The 19,273-nt window shown below is 44.6% G+C and overlaps 2 protein-coding genes across 10 annotated transcripts in view; one reads left to right on the top strand and one right to left on the bottom strand.

The window, feature by feature from the left end:
- The first annotated feature begins 2,171 nt into the window (after positions 1-2,171).
- Positions 2,172-4,677, top strand: josd2 (Josephin-2). The gene is given in 5 exon segments (NM_001160513.2): positions 2,172-2,387; positions 2,615-2,743; positions 2,991-3,116; positions 3,383-3,577; positions 3,957-4,677. Coding segments are annotated over 4 exon segments (555 nt in total). The 5' UTR covers positions 2,172-2,387; positions 2,615-2,621; the 3' UTR covers positions 4,069-4,677.
- A 90-nt stretch (positions 4,678-4,767) lies between these two features.
- Positions 4,768-19,273, bottom strand: part of ttyh1 (tweety family member 1) — a 33,786-nt gene continuing 19,280 nt past the window's right edge. For 2 of the 9 annotated variants that reach the window (XM_036940656.1, XM_036940649.1), the window contains exons 9-16: positions 13,951-14,026; positions 13,754-13,809; positions 13,363-13,455; positions 13,152-13,244; positions 12,919-13,058; positions 9,758-9,925; positions 6,916-6,994; positions 4,768-5,940 (exon numbers count right to left, since the gene is read on the bottom strand). In XM_036940656.1, the coding sequence (XP_036796551.1) occupies positions 5,857-5,940; positions 6,916-6,994; positions 9,758-9,925; positions 12,919-13,058; positions 13,152-13,244; positions 13,363-13,455; positions 13,754-13,809; positions 13,951-14,026 (789 nt within the window). In that variant the 3' untranslated portion in view covers positions 4,768-5,856. Of the gene's footprint in view, positions 5,946-6,915; positions 6,995-7,278; positions 7,746-9,757; positions 9,926-12,918; positions 13,059-13,151; positions 13,245-13,362; positions 13,456-13,753; positions 13,810-13,950; positions 14,027-19,273 lie in introns of those variants that run through there. The other 7 variants (XM_036940678.1, XM_036940662.1, XM_036940680.1 and 4 more) reach the window with 7 other exon arrangements.

Raw genomic sequence — 19,273 nt, 5'->3', positions numbered from 1 at the left:
CATTCTAATGTTCACACATAACGCCATCCATTCCAAGGCCTTACAACAAATGTAGCTATTTCTCAAACCTGTCCACATAATTCTTTAGGATCTTCCACAAATCAACTTTTCACTCTTCATGACTTTTGGTGAGCAGCACAATAAAACCTGGGTACGTAACCCCTTGTTGCATGAGGTAAAACATTTATTTGCTCAAGGTTAAGGTACCAAACCATCAAGCACTGGCATCCAACATTATAATAAGGGGATAAATATCTGTACCTGTAAGACTCTTATCACATGTATTACTTGCATGGAGGAAACTTTTACAGCTCACAGCAAATCTAATGTAAGTGTTGCTTCTGTACAAACAAAAAATAGAAAACATCACAGCCTGCCAACCCCAGTCTACTGACATCAGCTCAGATTGAATTTGAAAGCCCCTGGCCCTGACCAACCATCCTGAGAACTATGGTCACAAAGGCCAGAGTGGGAAAGTGCCTACCATGTGCCAGACAGAAACTTCCCTGTTATTTAAAAGTAAATTAATGTAGATGAGTGATTATTAATGCCATCCTCAAGATACAGTGATACACCTAAGATTTGGAAAGGTACATTCCAAGTAACATTACATTTAAATTATTCCTAGTATCCATCATTTTGGAAGGGAAGGTTTTGGCATCCAACCCCCACTGAGACTTTTTCCTGCAGTATTTCTATTGACCACTAGAGTGCGCCTCATCACTACATTGTCTGCGTGTTTCTATTTTGGGATTATGGTTCTGGATGTTTTCTTCGAATTATTTGTAGGAAAACAGTGCACAGGGATTTCCCTTGTGGCCCTCTGCAATCAGAAAATGTTTTTCGATTAATGACATGATTGCTTGTGTCATGTGCAAATACTTTTTTGTCAAATGTGATTTTTATGGCTGTTAATTGTGATGTTGTAAAAATACAATAAAATACAATAAAGTAATTAAATCATTTTTATTTACATTAAACAGTTAAACAGTATTTTTTTCTAAGGCACTAACTAGTAATGCTCATTTGGACACAATGTTTGTGGCTTTTCCCATTGAGATAGATAGAGGACTCTAGTGCCCAAATGTCTAATATAGAATGGGCAGCGCCATTGAGCACTTTCACCATTTTGAAGTAGTCACTGGGTGGGACTTCCTATGGGTTAAGGAAGGATCACATAATTCCAACCAGGTCACCAGGAGGGATCAGCCAATGCATTATACTTGTGAACAAACATTCCATAACTGCAGGTGGCAGTACATTGGCAAGCTTTATACCTGTTCAAACAACGCACTCCAGGTGGCAGTATGCACCAAGAGGACAGGGTTCCCGGTCTAGAAGAATGGTTTTGACTGCTCCCACAGTTTTGCTTCTGTACAGCAGTTTAATCTTAAGGACAGGACCCTTTTTTTTTTCAATTTTCGCCTAAAATGACATACCCAAATCTAACTGCCTGTAGCTCAGGATTTGAAGCAAGGATATGCATATTCTTGATACCATTTGAAAGGAAACACTGAAGTTTGTGGAAATGTGAAATTAATGTAGGACAACATAACGCATTTGATCTAGTAAAAGATAATACAAAGATATAAAACATGTGTTTTTTAGTTTTTTTTGTACCATCATCTTTGAAATCCATCACTCACAACCGAAGATATTAACATTTTATATTCATCAAATGTCTGCTCTGTTTTTGGACGATGTGATGACGTGATCACTGCTTGCGCTGCTCCTTGTGCGGTTGCATCTCAGATATAGACGGCCCATGAAATGAATCAACATATGCGAAAGTGAGTAGATTATCTTGAAAACAACGGGCGGACATATTGGATGTAGTCTTCAGTTCTTATTATATCTCCGTGGTATGCACATATTCAGTTTGTTTACCAAATCATAGAAAATGGATTACTTCAAAATAGAGATGCCCTCAATTGCGCTGCCCCTTTTCTCACAAACGCCATAATACTGTAGTACATATACAATGATGCGATGTCTATCTAAGTCTATGGGCTTTTCCAGGCGCGCCATCTTTGCTGGCACCACGCATAGTTCCTGGCTTTCAGCGCGCACTAATCACTGATTGGATAGCCTGATGTGCGTTGCAGAGAAATTCAGCAAAGACAAAAACAACGCTCATTCCAATTTACGGGGCGTGACAGTTGAACAACAACAATCAAGCTTCCGGTTTTCCCCCATTCTTACTAGAGAGTTCACTAGCATGATCTTGTGAGCGTAAAATCAACAAGTTTATGTATAATAGATTTACGTGTACGCTAGGTACATTTTATTATTTTGTTTTGTCGTGGAATAAGAGCACCGAAAGAGCTATTACTGACTTTGATACACTGCTTTATTTGACCATTACACTGAGGGCAACTTCCAATACGGTAAAGACTGATCTAGTTAGTTAGCTAATAATTGAATGAAATTAATCATTCTATTGGACTTCGAATGCACGTGTTTTTTTTCTGGAGTATTACAGAGGAGATTGCTATTGTTTTGTTTCCTTGGAAAGTGTTTCATTCATTCCCTTTTCACTGTTTTGTTGAAAGTTCATATTCAACAATGTATTGAACAGCTGCAGTCAACATGTTTGTATTTTGTCTATCAACAGGGTTATTATGAGCGAAGGAGAGGTATTCCATGAGAAGCAGCGACTGGAGTTGTGCGCCATTCATGCTCTGAACAACGTTCTGCAAGAACAAGTGTTCACCAAGGAGACGGCAGATGACATCTGCAAGCGGTGAGGTCACTTAGGTCAGGCGATGTGTGTGTAATGTCAACTTTAGGGGGCGGTGTTTTGGCTAAACAGGGTTCTTTGTGTCAATGATAACACACAGGCTCTTCAATATGCAATCTCTGCATGTAAATCATCAAGTACTGCTATAAGCTTGTGATCCAAAGAGCACCCACCACACACTTTTTCCATGAGTTCCAAGAGCATGTGAATCTGTTTTTACCATGTTCCCCTCTTTCCCCTTCCTCCCCAGGCTAGCTCCACAATGTGTAGTGAACCCTCACCGCTCGATGCTGGGCACAGGCAACTATGACGTCAACGTCATCATGGCTGCCCTACAGAGCAGAGAGTTGGCTGCAGTATGGTGGGACAAACGCAGGTCAGTCTTCAATACCTCAGGGCCAGACAGATTCGGAAGAGATGATTGGCAATGAAATACACCTGTGTAGTCAATTCAAATCCAACCAAGTACCGCTACAGGTCATGAAGAGCTAGTTTTATTGACCAAAGAAAATATTTGGATAAGGAAACTTCGCCACAGATTCTGTCTACTCCTACTGTTCATCACTGTTCCTCCCCTTCACCACCACAGTGACTGTTGATTTTAAACCAAAATCTCCTTCCCTTTTCCTATTTCTCCCTCAGAACAGTACAGAGTCTCTGTGTTGACAAGGTCCAGGGGTTCATCCTGAACGTTCCGTCACGTGTCTCTCTTGGAATTGTGTCCCTCCCCGTCAAGCGGCGGCACTGGCTTGCAGTGCGCCAGGTTAATGGACACTACTACAACCTCGACTCCAAACTAAAGAGTCCTGTCTGCATCGGGAACGAAGCAGATCTCCGGTGAGTGATGGGAGGGACGACAACTATGCAGACATGTATTGTACAACTCCTAATCAAAAGGCACAGTATCTCAAACTTTACAGCTGTAATAAATAGTGATAAATGCAAAAATATGCAAATGCTAAATTTGTCATGCTTAATTGTTTGCAAACAAATGTCTCTGTAATTTTTATTTACATAGTTACCCTGTCAGGAACTCTTGAATGCAGCCCACAATTTGACTGTGGTAGACTACTAGTCAGAGTTTGATCTCATCCTGTTCGAGGAGTGGTCACATGGGGCTTGTTACAGTTTGTACTTTGCACTCTTGTAAACCAGTCTCTCTCACTCTCCCATTTGTACTCTCTCATTCACCACACTCCTCTTCTCTCTTTCTCAGTACATTTCTCAGTGAAGTTCTGTCTCCGGACGTGGCAGAGATGCTCCTGGTTGTGAGGAGGGACGTGGAGGAGTACGGAACCTGGCTGAACTCTGATGACCTCAGGAAGTGATTCCTCTGGCCTGGGCATTCCTTCATTCATTCAGCATGGGACTCAAACTCCTGCTCTACTCTGGAAAAACAAATAACATTTTAGAAAACAAGAGGCGCTTAACAAAAAGTACATATTTCAGGAAATGCATTACCGGTTGCTGAGGAGTGTGGGCACTCTTAGACACACGAAGTGCCAAAGATAATTTAAGATGACGAGGGATTTCTGTCCCAAATGACTTGTTTGTAACAGTTTACTGACTGTTGTTTGGATTTCTATACTACAGCTGCATCTATATATTTTTCCTTCTCTCTCTTCCTTCTTCCTATGCACTGCACTGTCGAGGTAGATCAGTTAGAACTAGTTTGTCTTTGTTATTCTATGCACTGCACTGTCGAGGTAGATCGGTTAGAACTAGTTTGTCTTTGTTATTCTATGCACTGAGGAGGTACAGAGGTGGCACTGGATGTCATGTTGACAACTGACTGAAAATAATGCTTCTATGTTTGTGTTCTGTCTGCGTCTACATCTAACTATGCATATCCAAGTTTAATGGGAGCACTGTCTTTCTGTTACACGCGCTCAACTACACACACACTCAGAGGATATAAAGAAAATGTTATTTATATGTAACGATGTGTCTCGTCTTTCAGAGGTTCAGCAGCACAGTTCATTCACAGTTGAGTGACTTAAACAAGGCAACTTTATTAATTGTTATTATTTTATTTATATTAGACTCTGGAGTGAAAAAGGATGCCATTCAAAAGGAGCATTGATTATACCATACAAACGCAATTCAAGGGTTAACAAGGTCAGACAAGGAGGGTGTTCAATGAAATCTGACATCACATATGTACATAACATCCTATAGAGACCCCAGAAACCCACTGCTATATAGTTATTATTGCTATTTACGGTAGAGCTACTGCAGCACCAGTGGCAGGAGTTTTATTGCTATGTGCCTGCTGTCATTGCATGGGATTTGTAGTTCTAACGGTCTCGTGGTTGGATGGGAGTTGTAGTTCTCAATTCAGCCTACAAAGAGGTGGTACTATAGCCCTCTCTTGAATGTTATTTTTAAGAGCAAAGTTTCATGAGGGGATGGGCAACTCCAGTCCTTGGGGACTTGGTGTCCCTTCTGCAGCTGACTCCAATAATCGCCTAATCATGATCTTCAGTTTAGAATGCAATTAGTTTATTCACCACTCCGGCCCCAAGGACAGGAGTTGCCCATCCCTGATTTAGATAATGTCATCAACAGTGAAATGTATAGTATCAGAAGGTAATACAAAGGAGATACAGAATTTTCACTTATAAAAAGTAAATCAAATAAAAATTGCACGTTGAATACCAAGTGAGGAGACTGCATATTCATTCACTCAAAAATGTGTCTTGTTTCTACGTGTCAGTGTTTCTCTACAACAAGATATAGATATAAAAACGTGAAAATAAACTGGTGCTACATTTAAAAAATATAGAACTACAATGTTGTAACGTCAATACCATTTTGGCTCGCCGCGCAACTGTTGACACTGGACAGACAAGGGGGATTGTAAGGGGTGACTTTGACCAAGTGAACCTGGTTCAGACCTCTTCATAATCATGCTACCTACTGTATCTATTTGACATTAGCTTACTGTGAGGTTCTACAGCAGGCCATTCAACCTTGTTGATACTGACGTTACGCACCTTTAATTTACATCTAAAGCTCGATTTTTGGGGATTAGTTATTTATTCTTCATCTCAATAAAGTGTCCATTCATAAGAAAACAGAAAAAAATTCTATACTTTTTTAAACATAAAAAAAAATTAGCGTGAATACAGGTTCCTTGAATGGGCGGAGTTGGGGTGTGTTTGACTACCCCCGTAACCAGTCAGCATGCTGGGAGAGTACTGTACTTTCAGAAACAGCGTTTTGATTGGATATGGGGGAGCCGCCATTGAAGATCCACAGAGGAGGGTGTGCAGAGAGAAGGAAGACAAGAAAACAAGAAATCTCCATTATTCAAATTTGTTTCAAAATCATCTCTTGTAGGAAGATGAGCACTCACGTGGTCACATTATTCCCCTAACAACAGGGGTAGAGGAGGTAGAAGTTATCCACAACCACTGATCCAGGGTCTTTACCTCCAAATGGTTAAGGTTAGGAATGGGTAGGTAATCAGGTAATCTGACCCCAGATCAGAGGTGTATGGAGGCAACTTCTACCACAAGCACCAGGGACTGTTGTAAAAGTTAAGACTGGGATGGTAATGCTAGAAAGGACAAAGGTAGGGTAATGGTTAGGGTTAGGTCTCAGGTTTGTGATCAGAAAGCACTGTATGTACGTCCTTTCTAGCATGTCCAAAGTCAGAGAGGTGACAACCGACAGAGTTAGTTGTTAGGGGCAGAAAGTGAGCTTTCCCATTCAAGCGATAGTACACATACTTTAGGTTAGTTGAATAAAAAAAGAATGCCAGTTTACAGCAGGTGTGTAGACAGAATTTAGTTGGTAGATGGGCCTACAGAAATTTGGATGGGTCAACGCTACCCAGGCCCACCCTTGCCTACACTCCTGGCCTACAGGGCCCTGTAAGGTTGGAGCCACAACACCACCACCACCACCACCATCCCCACTACCATCACAACCATCATCACCACTACCATCACCACCTTGACCATCGCCACCAATACCATCACCACCACTACCATCACCACCATCCCCATCGCCACCATGACCACCATCACCACCACCAGTTAGTTAGATCCAGAATGTTTATTATCGACTAATGACAAACGTACAGGCAAATAACACCTCGAGTGACGGTTTACACGCCTAGTGATGACAAATGGCACAGATTAGGATGTCACGAATACAAAGGAACTCACAGAGGGGGGTGGGGACTGCCTGTCAGTCAGGGGTAGGCTCTCATAGCCAGGGTTGCCATTGGAGGAAACGTTTGGAGTCCTGTGTAGAGACAGAAAGAGAGAGGAAACGAAAGGAAAAGCAGGAAGGCAGAAGAGGAGGAAGAGGAGAAGGAGTGGAGAATGAGTGAGAGAGAGGGGAAAAAGGGATGAGACACATTGAGAAAGACGAAAAGAGGGAGGTGGACCAAAGGAGGGAACCGAGGTGGGGTAAGAAGAGAAAGGGAGGAAGAGCGATTAGAGAAATGGTGATGTAGAAACGGACCTCCTTATAACTGGTGGTATTAGTGTTATTAGGGCACTATATCTACGTAGGCAGGGGGATAGCTGGAGGTTTCAGCATGGGGGACACAGATATTATACACACAGTGCACTCCTGATAAGTCCACTTTGGGAAATGCAAAGTCATGTACAATGATGAAGTGCACATTTGTGTACAACGTGTACGTGCATGGCAATTTAAAACTTCACCAGTCCCAATTCAAAATACATTCATTTTTAATTGCTCTGGATATCCACATGCTCCACTTTAGTGTGTGCTTTCCAGACGGCCCCAAACCAGAGCATTTATCAGGAGTCCACTGCATTCTTATTGTTTATTGGGTACCTGGAATCTGAGTTACTTTACTCTGGGCAGTTTGGTCATGATAATGTTACTATTAGATCTAGGCTAGGGCCACTGACAATCACAGTGTTTACAGCGCCTGAATACACCAACTGGACTTGGCATTTAGTTATGTTCTACATGCTAAGGCATAAGGTAGGAAAGTACACTTCTTAGGGCATTAACTGGACTGGCAAAGTATAGAAAGAGAGTGAAAGAGAGGAAGAGACAGTGAGAGGAAGTGACAGTGAGAGGAAGTGACATTGAGAGGGAGTGAAAGACCGAGAGAGAGTGAGAGAGAGGAAGAGACAGTGAGAGGAAGTGAAAGACCGAGAGAGAGTGAGAGAGAGGAAGTGACAGTGAGGGAGTGAAAGACCGAGAGAGAGTGAGTGAGAGAGAGGAAGAGACAGTGAGAGGGAGTGAAAGACCGAGAGAGAGAGTGAGAGAGAGGAAGAGACAGTGAGAGGGAGTGAAAGACCGAGAGAGAGTGAGAGAGAGGAAGAGACAGAGAGAGGGAGTGAGAGAGAGAGAGGAAGAGACAGTGAGAGGAAGTGACAGTGAGAGGAAGTGACATTGAGAGGGAGTGAAAGACCGAGAGAGAGTGAGAGAGAGGAAGAGACAGTGAGAGGAAGTGACAGTGAGAGGAAGTGACATTGAGAGGGAGTGAAAGACCGAGAGAGAGTGAGAGAGAGGAAGAGACAGTGAGAGGAAGAGACAGTGAGAGGGAGTGAAAGACCGAGAGAGAGTGAGAGAGAGGAAGAGACAGTGAGAGGAAGAGACAGTGAGAGGGAGTGAGAGACCGAGAGAGAGTGAGAGAGAGGAAGAGACAGTGAGAGGGAGTGAAAGACCGAGAGAGAGTGATAAAGAAATAATAAAGGACAGAGACAGAAAGAGAGAGAGGTGAGAGTAATTTGAGAGACTTGATAACATGAGACTTGGGACACCACAGTGTGGATGGTGGGTGGGAGTGATGGGGTTTTACCTAGGTCAACCTGAGCCTCATATCTCCGCAGTATTAATGTATGTGTCTAAAATGACACCCTATTCCCCATATAGTGCACTACTTTCGGACACTTGGCCCAAAGTAGTGCACTATATGGTGAATAGGGTGTCATTTGAAACACACTCAAGATCTGTGAGTGATCGATCGGACCGGTCTATGTCTGTCTTGGAAGGTGCGACAGACCGATAGACAGACACACAGAAAGACAGACTTCTGGAGTTGTGTCTGTTTCTCTGCCTACCCTGCAGTCCACAGTAGCCCTGTCTGTGTGTCTGTTTCTCTGCCTACCCTGCAGTCCACAGTAGCCCTGTCTGTGTGTCTGTTTCTCTGCCTACCCTGCAGTCCACAGTAGCCCTGTCTGTGTGTCTGTTTCTCTGCCTACCCTGCAGTCCACAGTAGACCTGTCTGTGTGTCTGTTTCTCTGCCTACCCTGCAGTCCACAGTAGACCTGTCTGTGTGTCTGTTTCTCTGCCTACCCTGCAGTCCACAGTAGATCTGTCTGTGTGTCTGTTTCTCTGCCTACCCTGCAGTCCACAGTATATCTGTCTGTGTGTCTGTTTCTCTGCCTACCCTGCAGTCCACAGTAGATCTGTCTGTGTGTCTGTTTCTCTGCCTACCCTGCAGTCCACAGTAGATCTGTCTGTGTGTCTGTCTGCGTTGCGTGTGTTTGATTCCCCTGACAAAGTGATCTGTATGTGTCTATATGGAGGCAGAGTGGTTCTGACTACTCCATCACTGTACATGTCTGGGTAGGTGTGAGGTAGAACTATATCCAATGTATTTCCAATGTCAAACGTTTGCCATGTGTGCATGTATGCTAACATTACAGGGTGTGGTGAAGTAAATATGTGTGTCTTTTCAAGCTGTGCATCTAAAACCTCTGTGTGTCTCTGTTTTGTACCTATCCTTCACTTATGCTCATTAACATAGCAGACTTAGTCAGTAGGTCTGTGTGTGTTCATGCACGCTCCACTACTCTATACTGGGCCTATATGAGTGTCCTGATCTTGTCGGCTTCAGGTGGGAGCTTCGAGTTGAAGTTACACCAAGGCACAGATCTAGGATCAGCTTAATCTCCACCAAGTCTTCATCCTCAGCCACTATAGTAAAAAACTTCATCTTATTCCCGGGGGGTCTCTCTGAGGCAACTCTGTCTGTCTGTCTGTCTGTCTGTGTGTCTGTGTGTCTGTGTTACTCACGGGAGGGGTGGCGCGCTAGAAAATGGAGGAGTCCACTCGGCCCCCTGGTAATTATAGAAGGGGGGCAAGGCCCCTCGCTGAGACCCCACGGCCGGCTGTCTACGTGCCTGATGGGAAGTGAAGGGGTCCTCGCTCTCGCTGTCCGAATCTTCATACTCCTCGGAATCACTGTCGCCGTCAGAGAGAGGGGAGAGGAGAACTCATGAGAACAACAATTAGGGGTTTTGGTAACACTTTGTATGAACCTTTAAATCCTATGGAACAGATACGGAACACACTCTTCATGTGTGGAACACAGCCACAACATCTGTGTACTTTTACCCTACTGTACAAGAAAACAACAAAAAATTGTTGTAAAATAATAATATACAGTACTGTGTGAACGTTTTAGGCAGGTGTGAGAAAATGCTGTAAAGTAAGAATGCTTTCAAAAATAGACATGTTAAAAGATTATATTTATCAATAAACAATATGCAAAATGAATGAACAGAAGAAAAGTGGTGTGACCACCCTTTGCCTTCAAAGCATCAATTATTGTAGGTACACTTGCACAAAGTCAGGGATTTTGTAGGTATATAGTCAGGTGTATGATTAAACAATTATACCAAACAGGTGGTAATGATGATCAATTCATTTCTGAGAAGTACAGGCAGATACTTATCCATCATGCAATACCATCTGGGAAGCATCTGATTGGCCCAAAATTTAATCTGCAGCATGACAACAACCCCAAACATACAGCGAAAGTCATTAAGAACTATCTTCAGCGTTAAGAAGAACAGGGAGTCCTGGAAGTGATGGTACGGCCCCCACAGAGCCCTGATCTCAACATCATCGAGTCTGTCTGGGATTACATGAAGAGAGAGAAGCACCTTAGGCTGCCTAAATCCACAGAAGAACTGTGGTTAGTTCTCCAAGATGTTTGGGCCAACCTACCTGCCGAGTTCCTTCAAAAACTGTCTGCAATTGTACTTAGAAGAATTGATGCTGTTTTGAAGAAAAAGAGTGGTCACACCAAATATTGATTTGATATAGATTTTTCTTCTGTTCGCTCACTTTGCATTTTGTTAACTATTAACATGCCTATTTTTTAAAGCATTCTTACTTTACAGCCTTTTTTCACACCTGCCTAAAACTTTTGCACAGTACTGTATACAGTGAGGGAAAACATATTTGATCCCCTGCTGCATTTGTACGTTTGCCCACTGACAAAGAAATGATCAGTCTATAATTGTAATGGTAGGTTTATGTGAACAGTGAGAGACAGAATAACAACAAAAAAATCCAGAAAAACACATGTCAAAAATGTTATGAATTGATTTGCATTTTAATGAGGGAAATAAGTATTTGACCCCCTCAATCAGAAAGATTTCTGGCTCCCATGTGTCTTTTATACAGGTAACGAGCTGAGATTAGGAGCACACACTTAAAGGGAGTGCTCCTAATCTCAGTTTGTTACCTGTATAAAAGACACCTGCCCACAGAAGCAATCAATCAATCAGATTCCAAACTCTCCACCATGGCCAAGACCAAAGAGCTCTCCAAGGTTGTCAGGGACAAGATTGTAGACCTACACTAGGCTGGAATGGGCTACAAGACCATCGCCAAGCAGCTTGGTGAGAAGGTGACAACAGTTGGTGCGATTATTCGCAAATGGAAGAAACACAAAATAACTGTCAATCTCCCTCGGCCTGGGGCTCCATGCAAGATCTCACCTCATGGAGTTGCAATGATCATGAGAACGGTGAGGAATCAGCCCAGAACCACACAGGAGGATCTTGTCAATGATCTCAAGGCAGCTGGGATCATAGTCACCAAGAAAACAATTGGTAACACACTACGCCGTGAAGGACTGAGATTCTGCAGCGCCCGCAAGGCCCCCCTGCTCAAGAAAGCACATAGACATGCCCGTCTGAAGTTTACCAATGAACATCTGAATGATTCAGAGGACAACTGGGTGAAAGTGTTGTGGTCAGATGAGACCAAAATGGAGCTCTTTGACATCCACTCAACTCGCCATGTTTGGAGGAGGGGGAATGCTGCCTATGACCCCAAGAACACCATCCCCACCGTCAAACATGGAGGTGGAAACATTATGCTTTGGGGGTGTTTTTCTGCTAAGGGGACAGGACAACTTTACTGCATCAAAGGGACGATGGACGGGGCCATGTACCATGAAATCTTGGGTGAGAACCTCCTTCCCTCAGCCAGGGCATTGAAAATGGGTCGTGGATAGGTATTCCAGCATGACAATGACCCAAAACACACAGCCAAGGCAACAAAGGAGTGGCTCAAGAAGAAGCACATTAAGGTCCTGGAGTGGCCTAGCCAGTCTCCAGACCTTAATCCCATAGAAAAGGGGAGCTGAAGGTTCGAGTTGCCAAACGTCAGCCTCGAAACCTTAATGACTTGGGAGAAGATCTGCAAAGAGGAGTGGGACAAAATCCCTCCTGAGATGTGTGCAAACCTGGTGGCCAACTACAAGAAACGTCTGACCTCTGTGATTGCCAACAAGGGTTTTGCCACCAAGTACTAAGTCATGTTTTGCAGAGGGGTCAAATACTTATTTCCCTCATTAAAATGCAAATCAATTTATAACATTTTTGACATGTGTCTTTCTGGATTTTTTTGTTGTTATTCTGTGTCTCACTGTTCAAATAAACCTACCATTAAAATTATAGACTGATCATTTCTTTGTCAGTGGCTAAACGTACAAAATCAGCAGGGGATCAAATACTTTTTTCCCTCACTGTATATATGTTTTTATCTGTTCAATTAATGGGTTTGTGATGGTGCATTCAGCAATGTACTCTGGAATACAGACCTCCTGTTAATTTTACATCGATATTCGCAAATAAAAAAATGAATCCCCTTGTTGATCCCTGAATCTGTTTTTCCCTTCATGTTTCTGGCTGTGACACAGTTGGAAGCTGTTTACTACAGACAGACACACAGACAGAAGCTCTGACAGACCTGGAGGTACAGTAGTGAGTTACATGCCCATCCAGTACGTCAACCCACACCTGCACCTCTATATAGTACAACCTTACCTTGCTGCTGAGCATGTTCAGAGGAAATGTTAAACTATGATGTACAAAACTTAAGCAACAACATGACATCAATAACATATCTCTATCTCTCGCTCACACAGACACACACACCTGGGGAAGCTTCTCCAGGCGCCGGGCAGGGAACAGAGGATGGCAGTGAAGGCCAGAGCCGAAAGGAAAGAGTAGAGAGAGAGGTAGAGCAATCCCTCCATCCCATCAGAGCACAGGCCTTTCAAAGAGTCAATATAATCCTAAGAAACAGAGACAGAAAGAGCAAAAAGACTTGAGAAAACAGCAAGAACACACCAGAGACCATTACACCCCATGTTAAACACCAGGCCTACCTTGTTGAGACCTCGACAGTGGAGTAGCGCCACCAGCTGGTGAAAGTTGCCCTCTGTGGCATTGAGAATCTGCTGAACCTCCCTGAGTGACTTCTACAACGACAATAGGTAAGGATAATATCACACTCAGTTTCATAAACATGACACTGTGCTTTATATATTTGGCAGCCATTTTGTGTCATGGGTTGCACCCTGGCCCAGTGTGATGTACCTCTGCCTTGGGGACCTGTGGGAGAGCATTCCGGTCCAGGCTGGATAGGTGTGTGTGGATGCTGGAAAGGGACCTCTGTGACTGGGTCAGCAGCTGCAGACAACAGGTCATTGAAAATATTGCTTAGCTAAGCATCATCATCATGCTAACACTGTATAATCTATAAACATCCTGAACAGTACCTATCAGAAAATACATGTTTACTTACTGTCCTATATCAGTGGCACCAGGGTTGGAATTACAGCTGCCCAGAAATAATACAAACCCCCATATATTTACATTGGTCCAGCCCACTAATTTCAGGGCACTCGGAAGAGTCCATGTGTTATTGAAACCCTGATCCCCTAACACCACTACGTGAGACACAGCATCTACAGAGAACAGTTACTACCTGCTGGAAAGGGCTGTTCATACGTCTGCTGCAGGTCAGGTAATAATCCAACACGTCTGGATAGGACAGAGGACAGCAGCAGACCATCAATCAGCAATGAATAAAGTGTGTCAGGGCATTTCAGCATCAAAATGAACGGCTATATGAATGAAATAATCAGAGACTCTTTGTTAGTGTGCAGCGATGCACTACTGTACCTGAGCTGGTCCCAGAGTTGAAGTGGGTGGAGTTGAGCACAAAGGTGTTAGGATCTGTACAGAAGTCACTGACAGACTGGAGATGCAGAGAGAGGTAGTGGGGGAAGAGAGGGATATAGAAATAAAGACAGAAAGAGAGAGAGGTAGAGAGATAAAGGGGGAGAGAAATGGAGGGAGAGATCACAAGGGAAAAGTTAACAGAGAAACACTGACTGAATGACACACGTCTCTCCTCAGATATCTGACTGCAGCACTTGGCCCACTGCCTGTTCTATTGATTTACTGAGTGAATCACATGCTGCATATATCTACTGTCCCTCTCCATGCTGCATAGATCTACTGTCCCTCTCCATGCTGCATAGACCTACTGTCCCTCTCCATGCTGCATAGACCTACTGTCCCTCTCCATGCTGCATAGACCTACTGTCCCTCTCCATGCTAAATAGATCTACTGTCCCTCTCCATGCTGCATAGATCTACTGTCCCTCTCCATGCTGCATAGATCTACTGTCCCTCTCCATGCTGCATAGATCTACTGTCCCTCTCCATGCTGCATAGACCTACTGTCCCTCTCCATGCTGCATAGATCTACTGTCCCTCTCCATGCTGCATAGATCTACTGTCCCTCTCCATGCTGCATAGATCTACTGTCCCTCTCCATGCTGCATAGATCTACTGTCCCTCTCCATGCTGCATAGATCTACTGTCCCTCTCCATGCTGCATAGATCTACTGTCCCTCTCCATGCTGCATAGATCTACTGTCCCTCTCCATGCTGCATAGATCTACTGTCCCTCTCCATGCTGCATAGATCTACTGTCCCTCTCCATGCTGCATATAACCTACTGTCCCTCTCCATGCTGCATAGATCTACTGTCCCTCTCCATGCTGCATAGATCTACTGTCCCTCTCCATGCTGCATAGATCTACTGTCCCTCTCCATGCTGCATAGATCTACTGTCCCTCTCCATGCTGCATAGACCTACTGTCCTTTTCCATGCTGCATAGATCTACTGTCCCTCTCCATGCTGCATAGATCTACTGTCCCTCTCCATGCTGCATAGATCTACTGTCCCTCTCCATGCTGCATAGATCTACTGTCCCTGTCCATGCTGCATAGACCTACTGTCCCTCTCCATGCTGCATAGATCTACTGTCCCTCTCCATGCTGCATAGACCTACTGTCCCTCTCCATGCTGCATAGATCTACTGTCCCTCTCCATGCTGCATAGACCTACTGTCCCTCTCCATACTGCATAGATCTACTGTCCCTCTCCATACTGCATAGACCTACTGTCCCTCTCCATGCTGCATAGATCTACTGTCCCTCTCCATGCTGCATAGACCTACTGTCCCTCTCCATGCTGCATAGACCTACTGTCCCTCTCCATGCTGCATAGACCTACTGTCCCTCTCCATGCTGCATAGACCTACTGACCCTCTCCACACTGTATAGACCTACTGTCCCTCTCCATACCGTATAGACCTACTGTCCCTCTCCATGCTGCATAGAACCTACTGTCCCTCTCCATGTTGTATAGACCTACTGTCCCTCTCCATGCTGTATAGACCTACTGTCCTTCTCCATGCTGTATAGACCTACTGTCCTTCTCCATACTGTATAGACCTACTGTCCCTCTCCATACCGTATAGACCTACTCTCCCTCTCCATACTGCATAGACCTACTGTCCCTCTCCATACCGTATAGACCTACTGTCCCTCTCCATGCTGCATAGAACCTACTGTCCCTCTCCATGTTGTATAGACCTACTGTCCCTCTCCATGCTGTATAGACCTACTGTCCTTCTCCATGCTGTATAGACCTACTGTCCTTCTCCATACTGTATAGACCTACTGTCCCTCTCCATACCGTATAGACCTACTCTCCCTCTCCATACTGTATAGACCTACTGTCCCTCTCCATGCTGCATATAACCTACTGTCCCTCTCCATAATGTATAGACCTCCTGTCTCTCTCCATAACGTATAGACCTACTCTCCCTCTCCATAACGTATAGACCTACTCTCCCTCTCCATAATGTATAGACCTACTCTCCCTCTCCATAACGTATAGACCTACTGTCCCTCTCCATACTGTATAGACCTACTGTCCCTCTCCATACCGTATAGACCTACTCTCCCTCTCCATACTGTATAGACCTACTGTCCCTCTCCATGCTGTATAGACCTACTCTCCCTCTCCATAATGTATAGACCTACTATCCCTCTCCATGCTGTATAGACCTACTGTCTCTCTCCATAACGTATAGACCTACTCTCCCTCTCCATAACGTATAGACCTACTCTCCCTCTCCATAATGTATAGACCTACTGTCCCTCTCCATACTGTATAGACCTACTGTCCCTCTCCATACTGTATAGACCTACTGTCCCTCTCCATACCGTATAGACCTACTGTCCCTCTCCATACTGTATAGACCTACTGTCCCTCTCCATGCTGTATAGACCTACTGTCCCTCTCCATACTGTATAGACCTACTGTCCCTCTCCATACCGTATAGACCTACTGTCCCTCTCCATACTGTATAGACCTACTCTCCCTCTCCATACCGTATAGACCTACTGTCCCTCTCCATGCTGCATAGATCTACTGTCCCTCTCCATGCTGCATAGATCTACTGTCCCTCTCCATGCTGCATAGACCTACTGTCCCTCTCCATGCTGCATAGACCTACTGTCCCTCTCCATGCTGTATAGACCTACTGTCCCTCTCCATGCTGCATAGACCTACTGTCCCTCTCCATGCTGCATAGATCTACTGTCCCTCTCCATGCTGCATAGACCTACTGTCCCTCTCCATGCTGCATAGACCTACTGTCCCTCTCCATGCTGCATAGACCTACTGTCCCTCTCCATGCTGCATAGACCTACTGTCCCTCTCCATGCTGCATAGACCTACTGACCCTCTCCACACTGTATAGACCTACTGTCCCTCTCCATACCGTATAGACCTACTGTCCCTCTCCATGCTGCATAGAACCTACTGTCCCTCTCCATGTTGTATAGACCTACTGTCCCTCTCCATGCTGTATAGACCTACTGTCCTTCTCCATGCTGTATAGACCTACTGTCCTTCTCCATACTGTATAGACCTACTGTCCCTCTCCATACCGTATAGACCTACTCTCCCTCTCCATACTGTATAGACCTACTGTCCCTCTCCATGCTGCATAGACCTACTGTCCCTCTCCATGCTGTATAGACCTACTGTCCTTCTCCATACTGTATAGACCTACTGTCCTTCTCCATACTGTATAGACCTACTGTCCCTCTCCATAATGTATAGACCTACTGTCTCTCTCCATGCCGTATAGACCTACTGTCCCTCTCCATACCGTATAGACCTACTGTCCCTCTCCATACCGTATAGACCTACTGTCCCTCTCCATGCTGTGTAGATCTACTCTCCCTCTCCATACTGTATAGATCTACTGTCCCTCTCCATAATGTATAGACCTACTGTCTCTCTCCATAACGTATAGACCTACTCTCCCTCTCCATACTGTATAGACCTACTGTCCCTCTCCATGCTGCATATAACCTACTGTCCCTCTCCATAATGTATAGACCTCCTGTCTCTCTCCATAACGTATAGACCTACTCTCCCTCTCCATAACGTATAGACCTACTCTCCCTCTCCATAATGTATAGACCTACTCTCCCTCTCCATAACGTATAGACCTACTGTCCCTCTCCATACTGTATAGACCTACTGTCCCTCTCCATACCGTATAGACCTACTCTCCCTCTCCATACTGTATAGACCTACTGTCCCTCTCCATGCTGTATAGACCTACTCTCCCTCTCCATAATGTATAGACCTACTATCCCTCTCCATGCTGTATAGACCTACTGTCTCTCTCCATAACGTATAGACCTACTCTCCCTCTCCATAACGTATAGACCTACTCTCCCTCTCCATAATGTATAGACCTACTGTCCCTCTCCATACTGTATAGACCTACTGTCCCTCTCCATACTGTATAGACCTACTGTCCCTCTCCATACCGTATAGACCTACTGTCCCTCTCCATACTGTATAGACCTACTGTCCCTCTCCATGCTGTATAGACCTACTGTCCCTCTCCATACTGTATAGACCTACTGTCCCTCTCCATACCGTATAGACCTACTCTCCCTCTCCATACTGTATAGACCTACTGTCCCTCTCCATGCTGTATAGACCTACTGTCCCTCTCCATAATGTATAGACCTACTGTCCCTCTCCATACTGTATAGACCTACTCTCCCTCTCCATAACGTATAGACCTACTCTCCCTCTCCATAATGTATAGACCTACTGTCCCTCTCCATACTGTATAGACCTACTGTCCCTCTCCATACCGTATAGACCTACTCTCCCTCTCCATACTGTATAGACCTACTCTCCCTCTCCATAATGTATAGACCTACTCTCCCTCTCCATACTGTATAGACCTACTCTCCCTCTCCATAACGTATAGACCTACTCTCCCTCTCCATAATGTATAGACCTACTCTCCCTCTCCATACTGTATAGACCTACTCTCCCTCTCCATAATGTATAGACCTACTCTCCCTCTCCATACTGTATAGACCTACTCTCCCTCTCCATAATGTATAGACCTACTCTCCCTCTCCATGCTGTATAGACCTACTGTCCCTCTCCATGCTGCATAGACCTACTGTCCCTCTCCATGCTGCATAGACCTACTGTCCCTCTCCATGCTGCATAGACCTACTGTCCCTCTCCATGCTGCATAGACCTACTGTCCCTCTCCATGCTGCATAGACCTTCTGTCCCTTTCCATGCTGTATAGACCTACTGTCCCTCTCCATGCTGCATAGACCTACTGACCCTCTCCACACTGTATAGACCTACTGTCCCTCTCCATACCGTATAGACCTACTGTCCCTCTCCATGCTGCATAGAACCTACTGTCCCTCTCCATGTTGTATAGACCTACTGTCCCTCTCCATGCTGTATAGACCTACTGTCCTTCTCCATACTGTATAGACCTACTGTCCCTCTCCATACTGTATAGACCTACTATCCCTCTCCATACTGTATAGATCTACTGTCCCTCTCCATGCTGTATAGATCTACTGTCCCTCTCCATACTGTATAGATCTACTGTCCCTCTCCATACTGTATAGATCTACTGTCCCTCTCCATAATGTATAGACCTACTCTGCGTTTCTCTTTCCATCTCGCTCTCTCCCTCTCTCATCCCGCTTTTCTCCTCTCTCAACTGTTTCCTCCCTTTCTCTATCACTATCATCCTCTCTCAACTGTTTCCTCCCTTTCTCTATCACTATCATC

This window comes from Oncorhynchus mykiss, chromosome 2 (assembly GCF_013265735.2).
Source record: "Oncorhynchus mykiss isolate Arlee chromosome 2, USDA_OmykA_1.1, whole genome shotgun sequence".
Lineage (NCBI taxonomy): Eukaryota > Metazoa > Chordata > Actinopteri > Salmoniformes > Salmonidae > Oncorhynchus > Oncorhynchus mykiss.
Note: the sequence above shows the minus strand (reverse complement) of the source record. Positions and strands in the feature narration are given on the sequence as shown.